At 41.4% G+C, this 27,716-nt stretch overlaps 1 protein-coding gene and 1 pseudogene across 1 annotated transcript; one reads left to right on the top strand and one right to left on the bottom strand.

Annotated features, from left to right (window-relative positions):
* Positions 1 to 65: 65 nt before the first annotated feature.
* On the bottom strand, positions 66 to 18,452 carry LOC112070307 (REST corepressor 3). The gene is made up of 12 exons (XM_024137722.2): positions 18,056 to 18,452; positions 17,892 to 17,948; positions 17,416 to 17,493; positions 17,253 to 17,305; positions 16,738 to 16,899; positions 16,324 to 16,448; positions 16,159 to 16,237; positions 11,015 to 11,236; positions 6,498 to 6,575; positions 5,106 to 5,163; positions 4,757 to 5,001; positions 66 to 2,590 (listed from the first exon to the last, which is right to left on the bottom strand). The coding sequence occupies exons 1-12, from the start codon at positions 18,177 to 18,179 to the stop codon at positions 2,219 to 2,221; spliced, it is 1,653 nt and encodes a 550-aa protein (XP_023993490.1). The 5' UTR covers positions 18,180 to 18,452; the 3' UTR covers positions 66 to 2,218.
* Positions 18,453 to 20,473: 2,021 nt separating this feature from the next.
* The window catches only part of LOC112070306 (voltage-gated delayed rectifier potassium channel KCNH1-like), a 55,275-nt pseudogene continuing 48,032 nt past the window's right edge, over positions 20,474 to 27,716 (top strand).

The raw sequence follows: 27,716 nt of genomic DNA, 5'->3' as shown, positions 1-27,716 counted from the left end.
TTACACGTTTGAGCATATGGAAATGTAATAAGTGGTCGAAAATAACATGCATACATTTAGAAATGTTGAGCACATTGACACTGCTTTTTAATATAACAAATACATTACAACAGAGTCATGTAGGCCCTAGGCCTAGTAAGTCAAGACCACCAAGAAGCACAGCTGATGTTTTTACATGCATGGCAAAACTGGTTGAATCAACGTTGTTTCCACGTAATTTTAACCATTTATAAAACTGATGAATCAACGTGAAACTGACTGTATTTGCAAAAAGTCAACTTAAGGGCATATTTTTTTCCCACCCAACCTTTAACCTAAATCCAATGGCATGGTAACCAAAACTAGACCAACTGATGTCTGCCCAGTGTGGAGGTATTATTTACATAAGCCTATGCTATTTAACTATACTACTTAATTGCATTTGTTTAGAATTATTCCACAGCAGTTACATTGAAGCGTGATGATTTTGGGAAACCATTAAATTGTCAATTAGGCATATCAAATAGCAGAAACAATGCTGGATGCTGATAAAATGATTTGGGCTAAAGTAGACAAATCAATTAAAGGTAAACTATGCAACAATTCCAAATGTGTTTTTTTTTATTTCAATGCTACATTTCTAGTTGTATATTTGGGATTGCACTAGTATGCTATATTTTTGGGGCAATATTCATTTCAATATAAGCAGGCAGGGAAATGTAATAATTTACTATGACAACATAGGACAAAGACAAACCAAATAAATGTACTACAGTAGACATGGAATTGAAAAATGTTTGAAAGACACTTGATTGAAATGCAAGTGCAACGAGAGACCGAAATAATGGCAAGCGAATAGCATAGTAAACACAATGTCATATATTTTTAAGGCAAAATGCAAGTCCTCAATGTCCATGATTATACGTACTTCTGGCCACATTATTTCCACAGGAAAGGATTAATGACTCAGTGTATTAGTGGTTCAAAGGTCATTTAAGTTCGCATTTCAACATGTTAAAGCTTGTCACTATGTACAGTAGTGAATTAGCCTATTTCCTCCTCCAATTCCTTAACAGTGATTAGGCAGAATTTGAGAAACGTTCCAGATATCTTCCAACCAGGATTTCTGGAGAACATATAACATTTTACGGAATCTTTCAACCCCGAACATGAAGTGGCACTAATTCATTCCCAAAACTTGGTAAAAAACTATTGATCGTAGCTGGACAGACAACAGAAAACAACATGTTAAAAATATTTGAATGGATATGTTAGGGACTATGCCACATCTTACACTGGGAATTACTGACTGGCGACCGTTAAAACCACGCTTTTGGATTTTGTTTAAGTTATGATCATCACGGTTTAAAATGAAGCAAACAAATTACACAACTGTACAGAAGTCAAACATTTTGTTCTTCAATATATCTTAAATGAAAATCATTGAAACAAATTCCTGAAAATGTGGCTCTCTGACTACAACAATCAATTCACTGACAGTGACATCCTCGTAGCTTAATATTACATTAAACAAGTTAATTTCATCATTTTTTTCAATCGGTTTCTTCCAGTTTAGATCAATTAAATCACGTAAATACAGTTGTCCTAGATGTGTAAGAGCACTTACACAATGGTTATTATTATACTGGGCATAGGCAAAAATCAGTCAAGTCCATAGCACCGAGTAGAAAAATAAATAATGCTTATATAAAAGTTCAACGTCTAATATTCGCTCAAAGAACAAATATGCGTTACGGCAAATCAAAGAATCCAACAGAAATACGGCAACGCCACCTTTTCACTAGTTGTGTGTATTGTCCATCATAGTGTCTTCAATATACCTTTTGTTTATATACTACTTGCAAATTTTGCCAGTTTGTAAAATATACATTAACCAGAAGCCAAGAACACTTTCAAAAAGGACCAATGCTTCTAGTAAATCTTTAACATCACTAACACATAACATCTAAGCAAGTCTATTAAAGATGAGTGAATAAAAAAAAGTGATTTCAAATAAATAAAAAAACTAAGACCTAACCTAATATACATATACTTTAAAAACTTCAACGGTTTTACTTTTCTCATTAATATACATAATTTCCTCATAACAACCAACGATTGACGACCTTCAGGAAAACAACAGATCATTGTCAAGAAAAATACAAGCAAACAAACGACCAAGTTAAAAAAAAAAAACGACCAAGACTTTTCAGTTTTCTTCCTTCGCCATTGCACACACTTAGTGCAGCGAGGAGGACGGCGTCTCCGATGGGATGCCCACCAGGGTGGGGGGCGGCTGGCTGGAGCCTGGGCACCCTGTGGAGGTGGGGGCTGAGGTCGGGGCAAGCGGCCGGGGATTGAGGCGCGGGGGCGGCGGGTMGGAGGGCCGGAMGAGMGGGGGGGGCTGGTTGAGCGCGGGCCGGGGVTGMYGSAAGCGGGCCMGCMGCTGGAGAGGGGGCGGCTGCCTGTGGAGGGCTGGGGTGGCCGGCAGGGAGGGCCGTAGGAGCGGGGGCGGCTGGTTGAGCGAGGTTGCCGACGACGTCACCAGGGTCTGGAAAGTTGTAGAGGAAGTGGCAGCGGGAGAAGGGCCTGACGAGAGGGTCACCTGGCCCTGGAAGAGAGAGGTGTGAGTTGGGATTTCAGACCAAAACACAGATGGGCAATACATTACAGCATACAGTGCATTCGGAAAAGTATTGGGACCTCTTGACTTTTTCCACAGTGTTACATTACAGCCTTATGCTAAAATAGATTTAAAAAAAAAAATGTGTTATTCTCCCATCTACACACAATACCTATAATGACAAAGCAAAAACAGGTCTTTAGAATTTTTAGCAAATCTATTAAAAACATAAATACTTTATTTACATATTATTCAGACGCTTTGCTATGAGAATCGAAATTGAGCGCATCATGTTTCCATTGATCATCCTTGATGTTTTTACAACTTGATTGAGTCCACCTTGTGGTAAATTCAATTGATCGTGCCGTTCCAAATCATGTCCACACACACACCTGTCTATATAAGGTGCCACAGTTGACAGTGCATGTCAGAGGAAAAACCAAGCCAGGAAGTCGAAAGAATTGTCCGTAGAGCTCCGAGACAGGATTGTGTCTAGGCATTGAACGTCCCCAAGAAAACAGTGGCCTCCATTCTTAAATGAAGGACGTTTGGAACTACCAAGACACTTCCTAGAGCTGGCTGCCCGGCCAAACTGAGCAATCATGGGAGAAGGCCCTTGGTCAGGGAGGTGACCAAGAACCCGATGGTCACTCTGACAGAGCTCCAGAGTTCCTCTGTGGAGATGGGAGAACCTTACAGAAGGACAACCATCTCTGCAGTCCTCCACCAATCAGGCCTTTATGGTAGAGTGGCCAGACGGAAGCCACTCCTTAAAAGGCACATGACAGCCCCCTTGGAGTTTGCCAAAAGGCACCTAAAGACTCTGACCATTACAACCAAGGTTCTCTGGTCTGATGAAACCAAGCTTGAACTCTTTGGCCTGAATGCCAAGCGTCACGTATGGAAACCTGGCACCATCCCTATGGTGAAGCATGGTGGTGGCAGCATCATGCTGTGGGGATGTTTTTCAGCAGCAGGGACTGGGAGACTAGTCAGGATCAAGGGAAAGATGAATGGAGCAAAGTACAGAGCGATCCTTGATGAAAACCTTTTCCAGAGTGCTCAGGACCTCAGTCCAACAAGACAACGACCCTAAGCACACAGCCAAGACAACGCAGGAGTGGCTTTGGGACAAGTCTCTGAATGCCCATGAGTGGCCCAGCTAGAGCCCGGACTTGAACCTGATCAAGCATCTCTGGAGAGACATGAAAATAGCTGTGTTGCGACGCTCCCCATTTAACCTGACAGAGCTTGAGAGGATCTCCAGAGAACAATGGGAGAAACTCTCCAAACACAGGGGTGCCAAGCTTGTAGCGTCATACCCAAGGACTCAAGGCTGTACTCGCTGCCAAAGGTGCTCGAACAAAGTACTGAGTAAAGGGTCTGAATACTTATGTAAATGTGATCAGTTTAAAAAAAAAAATACATTAGCAAACATTTCTAAACCTGTTTTTGCTCTGTCATTGTGGGGTATTGTGTGTAGATTTGTTTTGTCGAGATCGGTGTGGAAGAACTTGACTGGCCTGCACAGACCCCTGACCTCAACTCCATCGAACACCAACTGTGAGCCAGGCCTAATCGCCCAACATCAGTGCCCAACCTCACTAATGCTCTTGTGGCTGAATGGAAGCAAGTCCCAGCAGCAATGTTCCAACATCTAGTGGAAAGCCTTCCCAGAAGAGTGGAGGCTGTTATAGCAGCAAAGGAGGGACCTATGCCCATGATTTTTGAATGAGATGTTCGACGAGCAGTTGTCCATACTTTTGGTCATGCAGTGTTTGTATTAGATTATTTTCTATACTGTATAGCATGGTCATCTACCACTGCTTATGAAATAATACTTAGCTAGACCATGCAAGGAGTAAAAGACCATTAGTCAACCACATTCAGATATTTCTACAAACAACTAACATTGTTAGGAGCTTTGGCACAATCATAACTGCTTATGCCCTGATTATAATGTTAAGACACCTTTTTTATGAAGGAATGTTTATGAAACTGCAGTGTTAAGAGATTTGTTGGAGCAAAAACCTGCATGCAGAGGGGGCTTGTGGGAGGCCAACTCCCATAGCTAACTATAGCGAAATTACAGAAGGTGTTTCTGGGAAGGTAAACATTGTTTTGTTTTAGGGGAATAAAGGAACGCTCCACCACCTCCTCCTCCTCTTCGTCCGTACTCTTCCCAGAAGGGGTGTTGGAGCTGTTCTTCCCCTCCTCGCCAGAGGTGGCAGTGTCACCGTTGGGGGTGCCAGTTCCCTGCTCCGCCTCCCACTCCTGCAGCACCTCCTCCAGGTTAAACCGGCGGCGGTAGTTCACAAAGAAGTTCTTTACCTGCCCTACCGTCTTATTACCGATAACGTCGGCAATGGCCTGGAAGTCTTTGCCGTACTTCCGGACACCTGGTGAAACAACAAATATTCTGAAATTGCACGAGGTAAACAGACTGACGGGCCATGGACAAGAACATGAGCTGACTACAAACGCACAAAGTACGTAGGTTTACCTTGAACTGCCAGAAGCTGTTCATCTGTTGTCCAGCGGGCATTAACTTTTTGGTTGCACTAGAACAGACAAAGAATACCTGGTATTATACACTGAACAAAAACAAATGTAACAATTGCAAAGATTTTACTGAGTTACAGTTCATAAGGAAATCAGTTCATTTAAAATAATTAATTAGGGCCTAATCTATGAATTTCACATGACTGGGAATACAGATGTATCTGTTGTCTCAGATAGCTTTAAAAAAAAAAAAAAGTTGGGGCTTGGATCAGAAAACCAGTCAGTATCTGGTGCGACCACCATTTGCCTCATGCAGCGCGACATCTCCGCATATAGTTGATCAGGCTGTTGATTGTGGCCTGTGGAATGTTGTCCCACTACTCTTCGGTGGGTGTGCGAAGTTGCTGGATATTGGCGGGAACTGGAACACACTGTCGTGGGTGACATGTCTGGTGAGTATGCAGGTCATGGAAGAACTGGGAATTTTTTTTAGCTTCCAGGAATTGTTTACAGATTTATGCGACATGGGGCTGTGCATTGTCATGCTGAAACATGAAGTGATAGTGGCGGGTTGAATGGCAAGACGATGGGCCTCAGGATCTCTTCGCTATCTCTGTGCATTCAAATTGCCATAGATAAAATGCAGTTGTCTGTAGCGTATGCATGACCATACCATAACCCCCCACCATGGGGCACTGTTCACAACGTTGACATCAGCAAACCGCTCGCCTACATGACGCCATATATGCTGTCTGCCATCTGGCCGGTACAGTTGAAGCTGGGATTTATCCATAAAGAGCACACTTCTCCAGTGTTCCAGCAGCCATCGAAGGTGAGCATTTCCCCACTGAAGTCAGTTACGACGCCAAACTGCAGTCAGGTCAAGACCCTGGTGAGGACGACGAGTTTCATCAGCTGTCCGGATGGCTTGTCTCAGACATTTCCGCAGGTGAAGAAGCCGGATGTGGCGGTCCTGGCCTGGTTACACAAGTTCAACCGGCCTCACTATCAAATTCTCTAGCACAACGTTGGAGGCCACTTATGGTAGAGAAATGAACATTAAATGACCTGGCAACACCTCTGGTGGACATTCCTGCAGTCAGCGTGCCAATTGTGCACACTCCCTCAACTTGAGACATCTGTGGCACTGTTTTGTGACAACTGCACATTTTAGAGTGGCCCTTTATTGCCCCCCAGCACAAGGTGCACCTGTGTAATGATCATGCTGTTTTAATAAGCTTCTTGATATGCCACACCTGTCAGGTGGATGGATTATTTTGGCAAAGGAGAAATGCTCACTAACAAGGATATAAACAAACTTGTGCACACCATTTGAGAAATAAGCGTTGTACTAGGTCCCTTTCTCACTGAAATCTAAACATTTGGCACATACCTCTGGCAGCCTGAAGTCATCAATGCCCGCTTCCATCCTGTGTTTCAGACCACTGTTCAGTTGCTTTGCATTTTGAACCTGTGGGATAAATTCATAGTGCCTTCAGAAAGTACTCACGTCCCTTGACTTTATCAACATTTTGTTGTTACAACACAATACCCCATAATGTCAAAGTAGAATTATGTTTTTAGAAATGTTTACAAATTAATAAAAAAAATGAAAAGCTGAAATGTCTTGAGTTCAAGTATTCAACCCCTTTTATGGCAAGCCTAAATACGTTCAGGAGTAAAAATGTGCTTAACAAGTGGCATAATAAGTTGCATGGACTCACTGTGTGCAATGTGTTTAGATACGTTTATTAAATGACTTCCTCATCTCTGTACCCCACACATAAACAATTATCTGTAAAGTCGTTTCAGTCGAGCAGTGAATTTCAAGTACAGATTCAACCACAAAGACCAGAGAGGTTTTCCAACGCCTCAAAGGGCACCTACTGGTACATTAAATAATAAAATCATAATAATCAGACAATGATTATCCCTTTGAGAATGGTGAAGTTATTAATTACACTTTGGATGGTGTATTAATACACCCAGTCACTACAAAGATACAAGCGTCCTTCCTAACTCTGTTGTCGGAGAGGAAGTAAAACTCAGGGATTTCACCATGAGGCCAATAGTGACTTTAAAACAGTTTAAATGCCTGTGATAGGAGATAGCTGGAGATGGATAAACAACATTGTAGTTACTCCACAATACTAACCTAAATGTCAAGAGTGAGAAGGAAGCCTGTACAATTTTTTTTCTTCTCAAACATGCATCCTGTTTGCCATAAAGCATTAAAGTAAAACTGCAAACAAATTGGCTAATTAACTGTCCTGAATACAAAGCGCTATGCTTGGGGCAAATTCAACACATCACTGAGTACCATACTTCATATGTTCAACCATGGTGGTGGCTGCATCATGTTATGGGCATGGTTGTCATCGGCAAGGACTTTTTTTTGGGGGGGGTGGATAAAAAGAAACGGAATAGATCAAAGCACAGGCAAAATACTAGATTAAAACCTGGTTCAGTCAGCTTTCCAACAGACACTGGGAGACAAATTCACCTTTCAGCAGAACAATAACCTAAAACACAAAGCCAAATATACACTGGAGTTGTTGACCAAGATGACATTGAAAGTTCCTGAGTGGTGTAGTTAGATTTTCAAGCTGATTTAAGTCAAAACTCTATGGCAAGACTTAAATGGATGTCTAGCAATGACCAACTAGACAGAGCTTGAAGAATGTACAATATTTGCAATATTTTTTAAATCTCTTGGATTTACCCAGAAAGACTCACAGCTTTAAAATCGCTGCCAAAGGTGATTAATATGTATTGACTCAGGGGGTTGAATACATGTATTCAAGAGAATTTAAGAAAAATAAAACACTAACATTCTTCCACTTTGACATGTAAATCATTGACAAAAAATTACAAATCCATTTTAATCCCATTTTGTAACACAAAATATCGAAAAAGTCAATGGGGTGTGAATCCTTTTTTAATTCACCGTACATATGCTTAGAACACCACAATGCAGTAAGTAGTGCTGATGCACTACATGAACCAAAAGTATGTGGACAGTTGCTTGAACATTTCATTCCAAAATCATGGGCATAAATATGGAGTTGGTCCCCCTTTGCTGCTATAACAGCCTCCACTCTTCAGGGAAGGCTTTCCAATAGATGTTGGACCATTGCTGCGGGGACTTGCTTCCATCTAGCCACAAGAGCATTAGTGAGGTTGGGCACTGATGTTGGACGATTAGGCCTGGCATGCAGTCGGCATTCCAATTCATCCTAAAGATGTTCGATGGGCTCTGTGCAGGCCAGTCACGTTCTTCCACACCGATCTTGACAAACCATTTCTGTATGGACCTCGCTTTGCACGGAGGCGTTGTCAAGCTGAAACAGGAAAGGGCCTTCCCCAAACTGTTGCTACAAAGTTGGAAACACAATCATCTAGAAGGTAATGGTGTGCTGTAGCGTTAAGATTTCCTTTCACTGGAACTAAGGGGGCTAGAGCCCGAACCATGAAAAACCCCAGACCGTTATTCCTGCACCAAACTTTACAGTTGGCACTATGCATTGGGGCAGGTAACTCCTGGCATCCGCCAAACCCAGATTAGTCCGTCGGACATCGATGGTGAAGCGTGATTAATCACTCCAGAGAACGCGTTTCCACTGCTCCAGAGTCCAATGGCGGCAAGCTTTACACCACTACAGCCGACGCTTGGCATTGCGCATGGTGATCATAGGTTTGTGTGCGGCTGCTCGGCCATGGAAACCCATTTCATAAAGCTCCTGACAAACAGTTCTTGTGCTGACATTGCAGTTTGGAACTCGGTAGTGAGTGTTTGCAACTGAGGACAGACGAGTTGTGGCTGAAATAGCCAAATCTACTAATTTGAAGGGGTGTCCACATTTGTGTATATATACAGTACCAGTCAAAAGTTTGGACACACCTACTCATTCAAGGGTTCTTCATCATTTGTACTATTTTCTACATTGTAGAATAGTGAAGACATCAAAACTATGAAATAACATATGGAATCATGTAGTAACCAAAAAAAGTGTTCAACAAATCAAAATATATTTCAGATTCTTCAAATAGCCACCATTTGCCTTGATGACAACTTTGCACACTCTTGGCATTCTCTCAACCAGCTTCATGAGGAATGATTTTCAATTAACATGTGTGCCTTGTTAAAGTTAATTCGTGAAATTTCTTTCTTCATGCGTTTGAGCCAATCAGTTGTGTTGTGACAAGGGAGGGGTAGTACAGTGCCTTGTGAAAGTATTCACCCCCCTTGGCATTTTTCCCACTTTGTTGCCGTATAACCTGGAATTAAAATAGATTTTTTTGGGGGGGTTGTATCATTTGATTTACACAACATGCCTACCACTTTGAAGATGCAAAATATTTTTTTCTTGTGAAAGAAACGAGACAAAAAAATAGAGAACTTGAGCATGCATAACTATTCACCCCACCAAAGCCAATACTTTGTAGAGCCACCTTTTGCAGCAATTACAGCTATAAGTCTTTTGGGCTATGTCTCTATAAGCTTGGCACATCTTGCCACTGGGATTTTTGCCCATTCTTCAAGGCAATACTGCTTCAGCTCCTTCAAGTTGGATGGGTTCCGCTGGTGTGCAGCAATCATTAAGTCATACCACAGATTCTCAATTGGATTGAGGTCTGGGCGTTGACTAGACCATTCCAATACATTTAAATGTTTCCCCTTAAACCACTCGATTGTTGCTTTAGCAGTACGCTTAGGGTTATTGTCCTGCTGGAAGGTGAACCTCCGTCCCAGTCTCAATTCTCTGGAAGACTGAAACAGGTTTCCCTCAAGAATTTCCCTGTATTTAGCGCCATCCATCATTCCTTCAATTCTGACCATTTTCCCAGTCCCTGCCAATGAAAAACATCCCCACAGCATGATGCTGCCACCACCATGCTTCACTGTGGGGATGGTATTCTCGGGGTGATGAGAGGTGTTGGGTTTGCGCCAGACATAGCGTTTTCCTTGATGGCCAAAAAGCTAAATTTTAGTCTCATCTGACCAGAGTACCTTCTTCCATATGTTTCGGGAGTCTCCCACATGCCTTTTGGTGAACACCAAATGTGTTCGCTTATTTATTTCTTTAAGCAATGGCTTTTTTCTGTCTACTCTTCTGTAAAGCTCAGCTCTGTGGAGTGTACAGCTTAAAGTGGTCCTATGGACAGATACTCCAATCACCGCTGTGGAGCTTTGCAGCTCCTTCAGGTTTATCTTTGGTCTCTTTGTTGTCTCTCTGATTAATGCCTTCCATGCCAGGTCCGTGAGTTTTGGTGGGTGGCCCTCTCTTGGCAAGTTTGTCGTGGTATTCTTTCCATTTTTTAATAATGGATTTTATGGTGCTCTATGTTTCTGATCATTTTTTATAACCCAACCCTGATCTGTACTTCTCCACAACTTTGTCCTTGACCTGTTGGGAGAGCTCCTTGGTATTCATGGTGCCGCTTGCTTGGTGGTGCCCCTTTCTTAGTGATGTTGTAGACCCTGGGGCCTTTCAGAACAGGTATATACTGTATATACTGAGATCATGTGACGGATCATGTGACACTTAGATTGCACACAGGTGGACTTTATTTAACTTATTATGACTTCTGAAGGTAATTGGTTGCACCAGATCTTATTTAGGGGCTTCATAGCAAAGGGGGAAAAGTTTGGCCACACCTACTCATTCAAGGGGTTTTCTTTACTTTGACTATATATATATATATTGTGTATTTATCTTTTACTTTCAGGATACAGCCAAAGATTCTCAAGCACTAAGGTGGCAGGTAGCCTAGCGGTTAAGAGGACGTTAATTGCTCCTATAAGTTGCTCTGAATAAATGACTAAAATGTACTGTGAAAAAGCCTCAACTCAAGCACCTTGAGGACCCAGGTTGCCCTGCATTGAGACCAGAATCCCCCAATGCTCACCTGTCTTTTGAGGCCCACCAGCTCCATGTCCAGCTGCCGAAGAACGGTGTTGGCAGCGCTGGAGCTGCACGACACTGCCACCACATCCTCCTGGGTCAGGTACATGCCCTTGGGCGGCCGGCACTTGGAGCGCTGCGAGTGGTGCCGGTGCATGAGCGTCAGGTGCTCCCGTCGGCCGAGCCCAATCTTGGAGGAGCTCAGGGGCTGGGGCTCCGTGTGGCTCTGCAGAGGCGTGGGTAAACTTCCTATTAGCTGTCGCAACTGTTCGTAACATCTATTGGGTCATTGTTAGGACATATGACATGACACCTGGGAGCATGTTTTAAGAGGTCTGATAAAAGGAAACGGCGCACACTGCTGTTCATGCTCCCAGGTGATTTTTATTGATACGTTTCGACTCTCCGGTGTTCATCAGGCATCAATGAAAAATCACCTGGGAAGATGATTGTGGCACTCTCATTTTAATTGGTAATGAGTTCACCTATAACTGACACACCTGCAAAAAAGTACCTGGATGTGCGTATGTTCTGAAGCCTTTGCAAGTTATAAGAAGTGTTAAGAAGTGAGACTCAGCGATATGAAGTTGCCATGAGCAGCACCACTGATATTTAGATGAGCGCAATGCAAGACTGTGTTCTCACAGTACCAGAGTATCTGCACATATGCATGGTAGAGTCCTGCACGGAGCCCCACCCGATATCAAGGCGGATTTTTCTCCGCAACACGACCCACCAGCATAGAATTGTTCCAAGAGCCGATCTATGACACGCCAAATAACATCAACTTATTTTTTTTAAATGATGACCAGAGTATTAGGCCATTTCATGATAAGCTGTAGACCACACTATCTACCAAGAGAGTTTCTGTATTTTTCGTAGCTGTCTGCATACCACCACAGACAGATGCTGGCACTAAAACCGCACTCTAAGCAAACAGGAAACTGCTCATTCAGAGCCAGCACTCCTAGTGGAAAGGGACTTTAATGCAGGGAAACTTAAATCAGTTTTACCTCATTTCTATCAGCATGTTAAATGTGCAACTAGAGGGAAAACAACTCTAGACCACCTTTACTCAACACACAGAGCTCTCCCTTGCCCTCCATTTGGCAAATCTGACCATAATTATATCCTCCTGATTCCTGCTTACAAGCAAAAATTAAAGCAGGAAGCACCAGTGACTCGGTCTATAAAAAAGTGGTCAGATGAAGCAGATGCAAAACTACAGGACTGTTTTGCTAGCACAGACTGGAATATGTTCCTGGATTCTTCCGATGGCATTGAGGAGTACATCACATCAGTAACTGGCTTTATCAATAAGTGCATTGAGGACGCTGTCCCCACAGTGACTCTACGTACAACCAGAAGCCATGGATTACAGGCAACATTCGCACTGAGCTAAAAGGGTTGCGCTGCCGCTTTCAAGGAGCGGGACTAACCCGGAAGCTTGTAAGAAATCCAGCTATGCCCTCCGATGAACAATCAAACAGGCAAAGCATCAAGACAGGACTAAGATCGAATCGTGCTACACCGGCTCCAACGCTCGTCGGATGTGGCAGGGCTTGTAAACTATTACAGACTACAAAGGGAAGCACAGCCGAGAGCTGCCCAGGGACACGAGCATACCAGACGAGCTAAATAACTTCTATGCTCGCTTCGAGGCAAGTAACACTGAAACATACATGAGAGCATCAGCTGTTCCGGATGACTGTGTGATCACGCTCTCCGCACCTGATGTGAGTAAGACCTTTAAACAGGTCAACATTCACAAGGCCGCAGGGCCAGACGGATTACCAGGATGTGTACTCCAAGCATGCGCTGACCAACTGGCAAGTGTCTTCACTGACATTTCCAACCTCTCCCTGTCTGTCTGTTATACCAACATGTTTCAAGCAGACCACCATAGTTCCTGTGCCCAAGAACACTAAGGTAACCTGCCTAAATGACTACTGACATGTAGCACTCACGTCTGTAGCCATGAAATGCTTTGAAAGGCTGGGCATGGCTCACATCAACACCATTATCCCAGAAACCCTAGACCCACTCCAATTTGCATACTGCACCAACAGATCCACAGACACCACACTGCCCTTTTACGCCTGAAAAAAAGGAACACCTATATGAGAATGCTATTCATTGACTACAGTTCAGCGTTCAACACCATAGTTCCCTCAAAGCTCATCACTAAGCTAAGGACCCTGGGACTAAACACCTCCCTCTGCAACTGGATCCTGGACTTCCTGACGGGCCGTCCCCAGGTGGTAAGGTTAGGTAACACCACATCCACCACGCTGATCCTCAACACGGGGGCCCCTCAGGGGTGCGTGCTCAGTCCCCTCCTGTTCCCTCCTGTACTCCCTGTTCACTCATGACTGCACGGCCAGGCATGACTCCAACACCATCATTAAGTTTGCTGATGACCCAACAGTGGTAGGCCTGATCACCGACAACGTTGAGACAGCCTATAGGGTGGAGGTCAGAGACCTGACCGTGTTGTGCAAGGACAACAAACTCTCCCTCAACGTGATCAAGACAAAGGAGATGATTGTGGACTACAGGAAAAAGAGGACAGAGCACACCCCATTTTCACCAAGTTCCTTGGCGTCCACATCACTAACAAACTAACATGGTCCAAGCACACCAAGACAGTCATGAAGAGGTCACAACAAAACCTATTCCCCCTCAGGAGACTGAAAATATTTGGCATGGGTCCTCAGATCCTCAAATGTTTTACAGCTGCACCATCGAGAACATCTGACGGGTTGCATCACTGCCTGGTATGGCAACTGCTCGGCCTCCGACCGCAAGGCACTGCAGAGGGTATTGTGTACGGCTCAGTACATCACCAGTGCCAAGCTTCCTGCCATCCAGGACCTCTATACCAGGCGATGTCAGAGGAAGGCCCAAAAAATTGTCAAAGACTCCATCCACCCTAGTCATAGACTGTTCTCTCTGCTACCAAACGGCAAGCGGTACCGGAGCGCCAAGTCTAGATCCAAGAGGCTTCAAACAGATTCTACCCCCAAGCCATAACACTCCTGAACATCTAATCAAATGTCTACCCAGACTATTTGCGTTGCCCTCCTCCCCTCTTCTATGCTGCTGCTACTCTGTTATTATCTATGCATAGTCACCTCAATAATTCTACCTACATGTACATATTACTAAATTACCTCGACATCGGTACCCCCTGCATATAGCCCCGCTATTGTTATTTACTGCTGCTCTTTAATTATTTGTTATTCTTATCTCTTACTTTTTTTTGTATTTTCTTAACTGCATTGTTGGTTAAGGGCTTGTAAAGTAAGCATTTCACTGTAAGGTTGTAATTGGCGCATGTGACAAATAAAATGTAATTTTATTTCCCCTCCCTGCATGAAAGAATTTGTCTGCATGTCTATTAAACATTTGGATAAAAGGAAACCATGCCATGAATTAAGAACGATAGCCTTATCTTATTTCCTTAATGCGGCGCACATTGACAATTGAAATCGCTTTGGAAAAAATCCTTATAATTAACCTTCTTACCTAATTAAAGCCTATAGGCGACATAACGAAACAATACCTTTACATTCAATATTGTTTAGATAATCAAATAGTTTAATTGAACCAAATAAAAACAAATCCCAGAATCGAATAAGCTATAGGCTGCAAAAATATCCTACATTTATTTAGTAGGTTTAGACTTTATATAGCCTGCGTATGGTCTAAATGAACAAAACCTGAATTAATGTAATAATTAATTGATAATTAACTGAATTATCGTAAACAAATACCTGCTTGCACTTTTGCAGGCTGTGTATCCATCTACTGGGTTGTTGTCCTCCTTGTCCACAATGACTACAAAATCCTTCCAAACCGGGGATTTCACTCGCGGAGTATGTTTCCACGATGGTGTAATCCACCATCATAACCTTTCTTTCCATTTCTCCTGTTACGTTAGCCATTTTTGCGTGAGCTAGGAGTCAGGGGAAAATAAACGTACGTATTGTTGCGTGGTGGAAGGAAACGTAAGGTCAGCACATGGACAAATTAGGAACGTTTCAACAACACACAAATAATGAATAGCTCCCTGCTCCACTCTCGCTGTGTGGCTGGTAGCCTAGACTATGTCTGGCTCACCGTTCACATAATGGAAATCGCAAAAATTCAACAAGCTCCTGGGTTTGTAAAAGAAATGTTGATTTAAAACTTTTGACCTGCAATATAATTGTTCTGAACTGCGATCCAACCCACAGGTTGAAAGACTTTTCATTCAACCTGCCAGAATTTTTTTTTTGCAGGTCAACAGTGGGTATCCAACCTGGTGCAGGATTCTAGTGCATGGGTGTGCGTCTCACTGCTACAACGTAATAGCTATGGAACCAAAACTGTGTAAAAGTTTAGTCTCGTGCTTCAAACGCTCTTAGTTGTTGCGGAAATCGGCCCTGTTGCGTTTACTTTATGCATCGCTTACTGTACCTTTTTAGTGTGACCTTTGTTACTAACCCAATAACTAGCCTACGGATATTGTTTCACTCGCTTTATCTAGTGGTCCTAGGCCTAGTTACATGGTCTGTAACCTGAATGTCTGCATTTGTGAGAAATCAGCATTGGAGGACCGTGTTGGAGGCACATGTGCCCAGGGAGACAGCAATCTTATCTTGGTCCAGGGCTAGCTCTCTCTCTCTTGACCTCGTGGTCATCCAAGTGGATTATCACTTGTTCAGATGGTGACAAAAATACATGCATACAAAAAGGAAACCACAAACCAGTATGACTAAACTAAAGATTCAAAACTAAACGAAAGGCCTCATGGCCACCAAACCATCTAGCAACCTCACAGCTTGCAAGCTGGGACACTGACAGATGATCACCTTTAATTGGCAGCACCTGATGTGCTTATCAAGCAGGCTCAATACCTGGACAAGGTTACTGCCACCTGGGGATGGAGTGTGGAAGTGTATCCTGGGTAGTGTCTTTGTCTACTGTATATCCTAACACTAATCTTCCCCCCCACATCATAACACCTTGCATTTTCCTTCACTATTTTCTTTGGCGTCTGTCTACTCTACTACTCATTGTAAGTGAATGCTGGTCACTGATTACTGTTTGATATATCCCAACTGCCATTCCATCAGTTTAAATTCTAAAGTTTAGATAACGTACCTCTTTTTTCGTCTCCTTGGTGGGGTCGTAATCACTATCGTTTGCTTCGACGGGGTTGGCCTCCTCCATTTCTTCTTCACTAATGTCAAGAAAAGCAAATCATTATTGGATTCCGACCACTTGGAATTTCACAGACAGTAGTAAAAGCCGAGCTACAACTCTTGCCTGTCATCTTGGGCGTTTCGGTTTGCTAGCTTTCTGGCCTGGCGGTCCATCAGGCTGGTTCTGGACCGGGTCTTCTTCCAGGAGTAGTAATACTTCACAAGGCTGGATATGGATTTGTCTGGTAACTACAACAGATGAGAAAATGGTACCAATCGATCGCTTATACTTACATTAAAGCCGGGATTCAATCAAAGGCGCATTGTTGAAAAGCGCACTGCACTGTTTACAATGTGCCTTTTAAAGGCAATCACCCCAACGTTCACAGAGGTTGCATTCACGGTGATGTCGGCTCAAGCGTAAATTACCTTAAATTCAACTGCAATATTCATCCAGACTGCTTGTGTATGTTTGTATGAACAGTATACAGACACACATTCAAGTAAAATATACTGTATATCAATATATGTATGTTACCATTTGTTGAATCCTGTGGAAGCTTTTTCCGTGGAAGCTGAAGGCTTGTTCAAACAGCACTTTATCCTCCACGGTCCACTCGTCGGGGAAGGGGGTGAAGTTGGGCAGGTCTGCCAGGGACTTCTCAATGTTGTGTTTGTGCCAGAACAGCATGCCCAATGCCTGTGGGGGACAGCAACGAGTGGAATCTACTGAGAATGGACACCAGGCAGGTCTATGGGGCTTCACTGAGCCAGAAATGTTTGAGCAACAGAACTAGAATAGGTATTCCCCTAAATAACATTTGAATATGTTATTTTTAAGTATGTCGTGGTAGTTTATTAATACATTGGGGGTCAAATTTGCTGAGCTTTCACACAGTTGTAAATTTTAGGCCTGTCGGGGGGATTGGAAAATTTTTAAATTGGGAATATGCTTCAAGTTTTTCATATGATTTTGAAAAATAAGGTGGATTCTCTGCATCGGTGAAAAAGCTTAGTAAAAGTGGCCCTAATAATCCTAAAAAACAGACATACCTGCTCAACATTATATCCATGCTTCTCTTTTGCAATGGCAATATATTCATCCACTGTGGGGGAAAAAATCATAGTTTAATTTAACTACTTATAAATATTTTTGTAAAATCAACTTTGGGTTGTCTTTAGAAATAAGATGCATGTGAAAACCAAACTGACTTACATTTTGGGTCGACAATGGTGTGATATGGAGACCACACCAACATTCCCCCACTATCTTTATCACTGTACTTGGTAGAACCTACAGAAAAATATATAATACATAATTAGAAAAAACACATTTTCATATGGTGTAATTTCATGTCATTTTAACAGCCTAATTAAAGCAATACATGCAGGACTAAAGAGGCTGCTTTATTGTTGTTAATATTGTTTAGATAGCAACAAAAAGCCAATTCAGTTGAAGGAGACCAATAGCAGTATAGCCTCGGAATAGAAATGTTTCAAAACGCTTCTATAAACCAAACATGGACAACATCTTTCAATGGGCCCATAATTCTCTACACATCTGGCTCAATTCTGAAATAAAAGACTACTGACTATGGGTTGTAAAGTAAGAAGGTTCATTTAAATGTACTGTCATAACCTATACCGAGGCTACCACCAGAATACAGTCAGGTAGATCAAGCATAACCTTACCAGGATCAAATTCTGGTATATTGGCTTGATAATCGGATCCCACACGCATTCCGACATCTGCAATTAGGAAAAATGTGTATAACACATTAATAGACCCCTTTTCTGTTTTTCGCGTTCAAAATAATACATGTACAGTGTGACAAAATGAGTGTTCGAGGCTCTACCGTGCTCGTCGTCACTGCCACTCTCATCAGAAAAATGTCCATTCGATGCATTTGAAGGGCTTTTTGTTCCGTTAGAGCGTCCCTTTCCGAGATACTCCGACCCTTTATCCATCATTCCAGGCATTTTTACGTATCTTTGTGGGTTCTCCTTGGGAGAATACCTAATATAACCATGCAATGTATATTTTTTTCACAGCCCGTCTTTTCAATAACTCCCACAGCTACGCAGCTGTGACACTGTGCCACAGTCCAGTATTCATCCACCATTTTTAGCTTATTGTGGTTTTACAAAGATATATATATAAAAAAAAAACATTGTTCAAGCCTGTTCCTGAGTCTGATATTGCTTGTTTTTGGTGTAATTCACACGACTTGTATTTGTTCAGACATGCAGCAATTGAATATTCAAAATCGGAAGGAACTAATTCGTCTAGCGGAAGGACTTTTACGCACTTGGTTATATGAAGCCAAACTGCGGCTCTGCGTGCGCCGGTGAAAATGGAGTTGTTTACAGTCAGTCTCCGTAGACGAATAGGCTACAACAATGAGATTTTGTTACAATTTCTTACACATAATATAGGCTACGTCTGTTTGGACACGTTGGATGCGTTTTGTAAAGCCAATATAGAACCTGATGCTCTTTTTTAAAGAAGCGTCTTTATTCACAGAAGCGTCTACACAGCTTTTCAACGTAGGCTAGTTTTGACTTGATTTTTTTGCAAATATAAACAACTCTACGTTTGCAATGATGGCCCCATATTAGGCTAATGAGAAGTAGAGGAATATAGCCCAACTGTACAAAATAAAATGCGAAATAAAATAACCTGTCGTTTGTGTAGCCACGTTTTATTCTGAACATTGTCCTTGGTTTGCCAGCAGATGGAGACAAAATACCACTAGTCTATGTCGAGAGATCCCACAATTAATGAATTGTTCATTTGGTTTTCTAATGTAATTTATTGATTTGGAAGTATAGGACTATTAAATGTTTACTAGGCCTATGTAATTGACTTATGTCCGTGTGAGTGATGAGCGTTGACTTTGAGAGCGTTTGGAGATGGTTTTGACTATTTAGGTATCGAAAATGAGTATGGGCCTAATTAACTGAAAATGTCAGTAGGCTATCCCTCCCAATCCACATTGGTAGACCTCATTCCATTATCCTCTGCCCAGTCTATGAACTAAACTATGGATACAATGGTTGGTAAAAAACACAAAGCCCTTTAGATGGTCAGTGAAGATGGACCCCAGCAGTTTGCCATGGAGGAGGCAAACTGGATATGAATAAAGATTTTAAAAATATGGATAAAGAATTAAGAAATTAATTAAGAAATGCCTGGTTGGTTGGTACACTGTAGTACACTGTAGTGTACCTAATATGAGCTGCATTTCTGTACAAAACAGTCTTGCTCACATGTAAATTACTGTAATGTAGGCTTACATCTATTCAATGGCAAAAACATAATATTGGGTGGGATAAGTCATAGTTCAATCACATACAGAGAAACTGTTTACCCAAGATCAGGGGTCTTTTGTCACATAACATAATAATTTATGTAATTTTGTCATGATACCTATGCTACAACTCTCTTCAATCTGCCATATTGAACTCGGGGAAACCACTAGGACTATCTGCAACTAACTGAACAAAAAATACTGTAATCAGATTACAGATGCTTTTTAAAAACTAGATGATTACTTCTAAATTCAGAAATTACTTTAAAATTCATAAAGGATGTTTTTGGGGGAAAAAAACACTGACACCTTTGTTGTCTCGATGACATTCAAGGCCATTTTGAAAAAAGTTTTTAAACTTGTTCCACATGAGCAAGTCTGACCACAAGTCAGCGACCATTATGATGACACACCAAATGCGATTGATGGATCCTTTTTGTCTTCTTCTAAAACAATTTTGGTATTTGTTTCATCAGTCCATTGTTGATATAGTCCCAAAATGTTTTGCATGTCAGCAATCAAGTTTTAAAGATATCTAACTTTCAAAATACAGAGATACAGCCAGTATGATGCATTTTGCATGATGCAAAACATTTTGGGACTATATCAACAATGGACCGATGAAACAAATACCAAAATTGTTTTAGAAGACGTTTTGGGGAGGAGTTTTCATTTTAAAGGGAAAGAAATCCAAGAGTAACTGAAAGTAATCAGATTACGTTACTGAGTTTGGGTAATCCAAAAGTTACGTCACTGATTACAATTATGGACATGTAACTAGTAACTTAACTAACACATTACATTTAGAAAGTAGCCTAACCTACACAACCCTGGTCTCTCTGTCTCTGTCTCTCTCTGTGTGTGTGTGTGTTGCGTCCTTGGGATGCTAGTCCGTGCACTTCTGATGGCGGGCTACCTCCTCCAATTCCCCTCAGTGGCCTATTAGCCTAAAAAAAGCGACGAGGTCGCACAACCAACCAGTGTGAAGTGCAATATAGCTGTGTTCTTTTCCCGGAATCCACTGCGCAAAAAAAATCGCATTTCCAGTCAGTTTTCCATTTTTGGGGTTCAAGTATAAGGCTTAACGTGTTCTTCATAGCCTAAACGCAGGGCTGTTAGTAACCTACTCGGTATTCCTTCACACAATTGTGGGGGTGGGGGTACTCATGTGCAAATATGTGAGACGAGAGACAGGTGATGCGCTCTCTGCATGCATCCCGTCTTCAACAGAGGGAGCACAGCCACGGAACGAACGGTCGAACAGCATGAGGTGAGGGATTCTTCCACTCATCATATCTAAGCAGAACAGGGACCATGAAAGCAACCGAGTGGAGATTTGAGCAGCTGTATCATCCTACGGATAATTCAGGCATCTCTAAAAGCGTTCTCTTTTGACCGACGTTGAATGACGAGGCGGAATGGCAGGTGGACGTCGAGGACTTGTGGCCCCACAAAACACTTTTCTCGAGAACATCGTCCGAAGATCCAATGGTAGGAATGTGTTCGTTTTTATTTTGTAGGAAGAAACACTGTGGATGATAGTCTATTGTCCAATCATTGAAAAACATTGATTTAATTATAACCAAAACACTCAGGACAACTAACCGATATTTGACACTAGTCAATGTAAACCGTTTTTTTGCTGATTAGCCTATTTGATTTATACAGCCAGCATGCTATGCAAAGAATGATTCAACAATTCAAACAATAATGGCATTTAATTAATGGATGTTGTTTTTACAACGAACAACTCGAATAAATAGCTGTGTCTACAATTGGTATTCCTTACCAGTCAACTGTACTGCACCTAAAAATAAACCAAAACATCGCTGCATTCCACATGATTTGTGCATTAAATAAATACATGGATTAACAATTTCCTCTTCACATACTTATTCGATTCATGTTTTAAACCCAAATTAAAAGTGTTTTTCAATTTGTTGGTTTGCGGAGGCACCCAGACTTGTTGGGCAATATTAATCCGTTGATTTATTCGGAAAGTGACATGCTTGCCACGGGAACTTTTGTTTTGGTTAATTCATTTATCTGTTTTTGACACTGTTTTTTGCCTCTTGCTTTAACCACTTTTCTTTTTAACTTTTCAGTTTGGACATTATCACATAGGCAGACAGGTATAAACAGTGTTTTAAAGTGGTGTCACGTCCCATCTATGTTCCTCCCCCAATCATCCACCATAGACTTGTTTGTGTTCTGTCGACCCATTTTTCTTATCCACTTTTTATCACATAGACCTCACTTAATGGTGAATAGCTTCACCCTCAAATATTCTTTGCACTTGCTTCCCAAGTTTTCATTCCTGATAGTATCTTATGTGGGATATACTTTAGTAGATAAACTCCCTCCAGGTTCCCTACTACTCCCCATGTTTTCAAGGCGTCACAGTCTTGTGAAACATTATGTTTTTGACATACCCAATGTCTGTGATGGTCTCGTGACATTCTCATGTCGGTCTGTGTTGTCAATATGTATGAAGAATACATATTTTCTTAAGATAAGAGCGAGATTAACTATACTGTAAATACAAAATAAATCAGAGTAGGAGTTGTGGATTTAGGATCAGTGTTTATTGCCTTTTAGATCACAATGAATAAGATGACGGGGGACTTTATCCTAGATCAGCACTCCTGATCTGAAATGCTTGAAACAGACACCCCCTGAGTGTGCTAGACAAGAGAGGAAAACATATTATGCTCTCTCTACCCACACCCCATTATAGACACATAAGTTATGTATAATGGTACCAAGACCACTTCACGAATGGGGTAGTCCCCGCTCAAAGTTTGCTCAGAGAGTTTTGGAATGGGGCAGCTAAGGTCAAAGGGCAAAACACCCAGCTGCTTGAAATGTGCTGGCTCATCACCTAGAACTGGGCAATTTAATGACACTGTAATGAATGTAGTCTTGAAAGTGACGCCTGACGTTTAAACACAACACAGCACCTTCTGAGGTCACTGCTACTGCTGCATCACTGCCTACCTAGCCAATGATAGACAATGTTATAATGATTGGCACCACTGACCCAGCCAATGATAATGTTAGTCAGGCTGCACTAAAACAGGCAAGACCCCATTTACCAGGTTAAAAGTTGTGGTACAATGGATACCGGCACCAGAATCTGTCCAATACTATACAAGAGGGATATGTGGTGTTGTATCGTAAACCCCAATGTTTAAGATTCAACTGGTTCAATGTAGTAGCTTTCTGCAAATGAAAAAGTATGCAATAATCAGGTTAATATTGACCGATAATACTGGCAGATTGGTCATATCGGCAACAGTGAAAGTGTTGGATTTTGTGTACAGCATATTGATTTCTCTGTCACGTTTTCCCTCTTCTCTCAACCTTGTTGCAGTCGTCTCGGATTGAATTTCCACAACAAGTAAAACATCTTTGCCAATAGCTGTATCATCAAGGCAACGCTCTAGATGGTTCTTTCCCCTGTTTCTATAGTGGAGTTCGACATGTATGTCATGTCCAATAAATTCTACATTAACATACTGTAGTTGGCAGTACATATTTAGAAGTATGGTAGTATATTAAGTATGGTTCAAACTTTATTTTACAATGCGCTCATTTGGCTGTTTGATATTTATCTAGATAGATGTAGACGGTAACAGTTATTACTCAACAATATGCCGTAATGCTCAGTAATACTTGGTTTTACCTAACTAACTTGTTAGCTGACTACTAATTTTGATTCAACTTTTTTAAATTATTATTATTATTATTATTTTTATATATAAATGTATAGGGTACAGTACACATTAATCAACATCAATTATGCAACATCTATGTAAATGTTCTGGAGTTAGTCAAAAGCTCATTTGCACCTGTAGTCCCAGGGAAGCTAAGGGCAGTTACACAGCCACTATACAAATACTCACTAAAACAATACAACATACCAATACATTACATCCAATAATATATCATTCTAACAACAATAACTAATTCGTAATAAAAAAAACTATCATCAACTGTCATCTTACATACGAGGAACACAGATATGTGTACAGGTTTGGATAGATTTGAGCCATGTTTTCAATTGAATTTCAAAAGTACTATAATGATTTCATGAAATAAAGACAAGTAGGCCTACATCCAGGTACCTTATAACTTCCAAGTAAAATAATGAGTTACAGACAGTTCATAGTGCTGTAGTAGTTTATATCAGTTCTTTCTGAACAGTTTTCATGTTTTCCCTCCCTGGGCAGATACCAACTTTGTTCTGGGCAATGCCCAGATTGTGAACTGGCCCATTGTGTACAGCAACGACGGCTTCTGCAAGCTCTCCGGTTACCACCGTGCTGAGGTCATGCAGAAGAGTAGCACCTGCAGGTACTCACTTTGCTACTTATGACTGCATTATGGCACCACTGATTTTGTGGGTCAGCATTTTTGTTTCACTGACAGCAATACTATACAGTAGAGTATAAATGCAGTATATCTACAATAACATATAAACATATCGGGCTGGTTTCCTGGACCCAGATTAAACCTACTCCTGGATTTAAAGGGACAATCTGCATTTGGTACATCCATTTTTAGACTATAATTATTATAATATATACCCAATGATGCTTGAATATAACTTATAGATACTGTCATACCCCATCAGAACCCAAAATAAAAGCTGGTTTTACTCTTTTGTTTGTAAAGATTATTTGTAAACAACCACTTTATAGCCTCAAAACATGGTTAAAACTATCATTTTAATATCACGGACGGTCAATCCTTGTATCTATAGCTCTGTCCATGAATTTGAGAGTGGTAACATTTCTCCAGCCTCCTCCCACAGCTTGTTAACCAAAAAGAATGTCAGGGTGCCCGTTTTATTGTTTGAACTGCAGATTGCCCGATTTAAAGTCATACTCAATGGAAAATATCTAATAAAAGTGATTTTTAGTCCAGGAATAGACTTAATCTGGGTTCGAGACACAGTTTATAAACGTATAAACATACAGTACATTCTATACATTAGTAATCATATTATTACTACAATACAAATAAGACATAAGTTGACAATGTTTGTTCCATGCAAATTCGGGTTATTTCAGTCAACAGCAGTCAAGTGTTTTGGAATGGGAGAAAACAATATAGGCACTAAGGAATTCAAATGTGCCTCTGAAGTAGCACACGTACAGTTGAAGTCGGAAGTTTACATACACTTAGGTTGGAGTCATTAAAACTCGTTTTTCAACCACTCCACAAATTTCTTGTTAACAAACTATATTTTTGGCAAGTCAGTTAGGACATCTACTTTGTGCATGACACAAGTACTTTTTCCAACAATTGTTTACAGACAGATTATTTCACTTATAATTCACTGTATCACAATTCCAGTGGGTCAGAAGTTTACATACACTAAGTTGACTGTGCCTTTAAACAGCTTGGAAAATTCCAGAAAATTATGTCATGGCTTGAGAAGCTTCTGATAGGCTACTTGACATAACTTGAGTCAATTGGAGGTGTGCCTGTGGATGTATTTCAAAGCCTACCTTCAAACTCAGTGCCTCTTTGCTTGACATCATGGGAAAATCAAAAGAAATCAGCCAAGACCTCAAAAAAAAAATTGTAGACCTCCACAAATCTGGTTCATCCTTGGGTGCAATTTCCAAACGCCTGAAAGTACCACGTTCATCTGTACAAACAATAGTACGCAAGTATAAACACCATGGGACCACGCAGCCGTCATACCGCTCAGGAAGGAGATGTGGTTCTGTCTCCTAGAGATGAACATACTTTGGTGCGAAAAGTGCAAATCAATCCCAGAACAACAGCAAAGTACCTTGTGAAGATGCTGGAGGAAACCGGTACAAACGTATCTATATCCACAGTAAAACTAGTGCTATATCAAATCAAATTTTATTTGTCACATACACATGGTTAGCAGATGTTAATGCGAGTGTAGCGAAATGCTTGTAGTGTAGCGAAATGCTTGCTTATATCGACATAACCTGAAAGGCCGCTCAGCAAGGAAGAAGCCACTGCTCCAAAACCGCCATAAAAAATCCAGACTACGGTTTGCAACTGCACATGGGGACAAAGATCGTACATTTTGGAGAAATGTCCTCTGGTCTGATGAAACAAAAATAGAACTGTTTGGCCATAATGACCATCGTTATGTTTGGAGAATAAAGGGGGAGGCTTGCAAGCCGAAGAACACCAACCCAACCGTGAAGCACCATGTTCCATGTTCCATGCACCAGCATCATGTTGTGGGGGTGCTTTGCTGCAGGAGGGACTGTTGGCACTTCACAAAATAGATGGCATCATGAGGTAGGAAAATTATGTGGATATATTGAAGCAACATCTCAAGACATCAGTCAGGAAGTTAAAGCTTGGTCGCAAATGGGTCTTCCAAATGGACAATGACCCCCAAGCATACTTCCAAAGTTGTGGCAAAATGGCTTAAGGACAACAAAGTCAAGGTATTGGAGTGGCCATCACAAAGCCCTTACCTCAATCCTATATGAAGATTTGTGGGCAGACACTGAAACAAGCGTATGTGAGCAAGGAGGCCGTACAAACCTGACTCAGTTACACCAGCTCTGTCAGGAGGAATGGGCCAAAATTAATCAAATTAATTGTGGGAAGCTTGTGGAAGGCTACCTGAACAGTTGACCCAAGTTACGAACAATTTAAAGGCAATGCTACCAAATACTAATTGAATGTATGTAAACTTCTGACCCACTGGGAATGTGATGAAAGAAATAAAAGCGAAATAAATCATTCTCTCTACTTATTTTTCTGACATTTAACATTCTTTAAATAAAGGTGGTGATCCTAACTGACCTAGAAGGGAATTTTACTCGGATTAAATGTCAGGAATTGTGGAAAACTGAGTTTAAATGTATTTGGTAAGGTGTAGGTAAACTTCCGACTTCAACTGTATGTCAATTCAACATGCCATTTCGCTGTGACAGATGCTTATGCAGATGGCTTAACCATGTTGTTTGTGAGCCGCAATGTTTTTATCGTGAGGCCTTTGTAGCTGGATAATTTTGGTTCAGAACAGTGCCAACAACTGCCTAATTCTGGTAGAATCTGAATGTATTATCCAGTTTTATCTGTTTTGTATGTAATTTAGCACGAACAATGCAATTTTCAGTTTCATGTATGGGGGAGCTCACAGACAAGGAACGGGTGAGGAAAGTGCAACAGATCTTTGAGAACCATGAGATGAATCGTTCGAAATCCTCATGTATAAGAAGAATCGTAAGTGTTTCTTTTGCTCTCTGTTGATTGAATACACATATCAAATTCAATTGTTACATGTCAAATTACTTATGAAATGATCATTAAGAATAAACAGAATTCTCACAACGTTCATTTTTGTGGTTTCCTACAGGGATGCCGGTGGTGGTTCTTTGTAAAGATCGCTCGCGATCCAGGAATGAGCAGGACAAGGTGGTGTTGTTTCTGTGCACCTTCAGTGACATCACTGCATTCAAACAGCCCATTGAGGATGACTCTGTGAAAGGTTGGCGTGACACTGAATTTCAGATAATCTAAGGAAGATTCTGTTTTAATGAGGACAGGATCAAGCTGAGGATAGTAGACACAATTGGTTTTAGACAGCTACAAATGTGGGTTGCTGACATTATTTAGAGAAACCACAGTGCATCATTTCACGTTACAACTTACATTTTTGTCTGATAATTTGAGCTAGTAATGTTGGACTTTCTCAGAATTCCAAATCAACTGCTAGCTAGCCCTTGTCTTTAGGCAGTTCATGCAGATCTGAAAGAAATGGATAGGTATAAGCATATTGTATTAGTTCCATTTGCCATCAAATTTGCTATGAATAATTTCCGTAATATTGAATACACAGATATGCCTTGAAAATTCAGTTTGAATTTAGCTCAGTGTCACATTTGTTTAAATGCAGCATGATTCAGTCTTGATTTCAAGGCTAAAGGGAGTGGATGTGGGTTGATTTGGTATTCCACATTTCTTTGACTCTGTCATTCAGGATGGGGTAAATTCGCTCGGCTCACCCGGGCCCTGACGAGCAGCCGGGGAGTGTTGCAGCAGCTGGCGCCCACCGTCCACAAGGGCGAGAACGTCCACAAGCACTCTCGTCTGGCTGAGGTAGAGTGTGTGCTGCTGTCCCTGTTGATAAGCACTCATCTGCCTAAGTGTTTCTGGAAGGAGCACCCATCTCATATTTCCAAGCCCACTTCTG

The sequence above is a fragment of the Salvelinus sp. IW2-2015 genome, unplaced genomic scaffold, assembly GCF_002910315.2.
Source record: "Salvelinus sp. IW2-2015 unplaced genomic scaffold, ASM291031v2 Un_scaffold1283, whole genome shotgun sequence".
NCBI lineage: Eukaryota > Metazoa > Chordata > Actinopteri > Salmoniformes > Salmonidae > Salvelinus > Salvelinus sp. IW2-2015.
The sequence above is the reverse complement of the archived record's forward strand: the minus strand, read 5'-3'. Positions and strand labels throughout refer to the sequence as shown.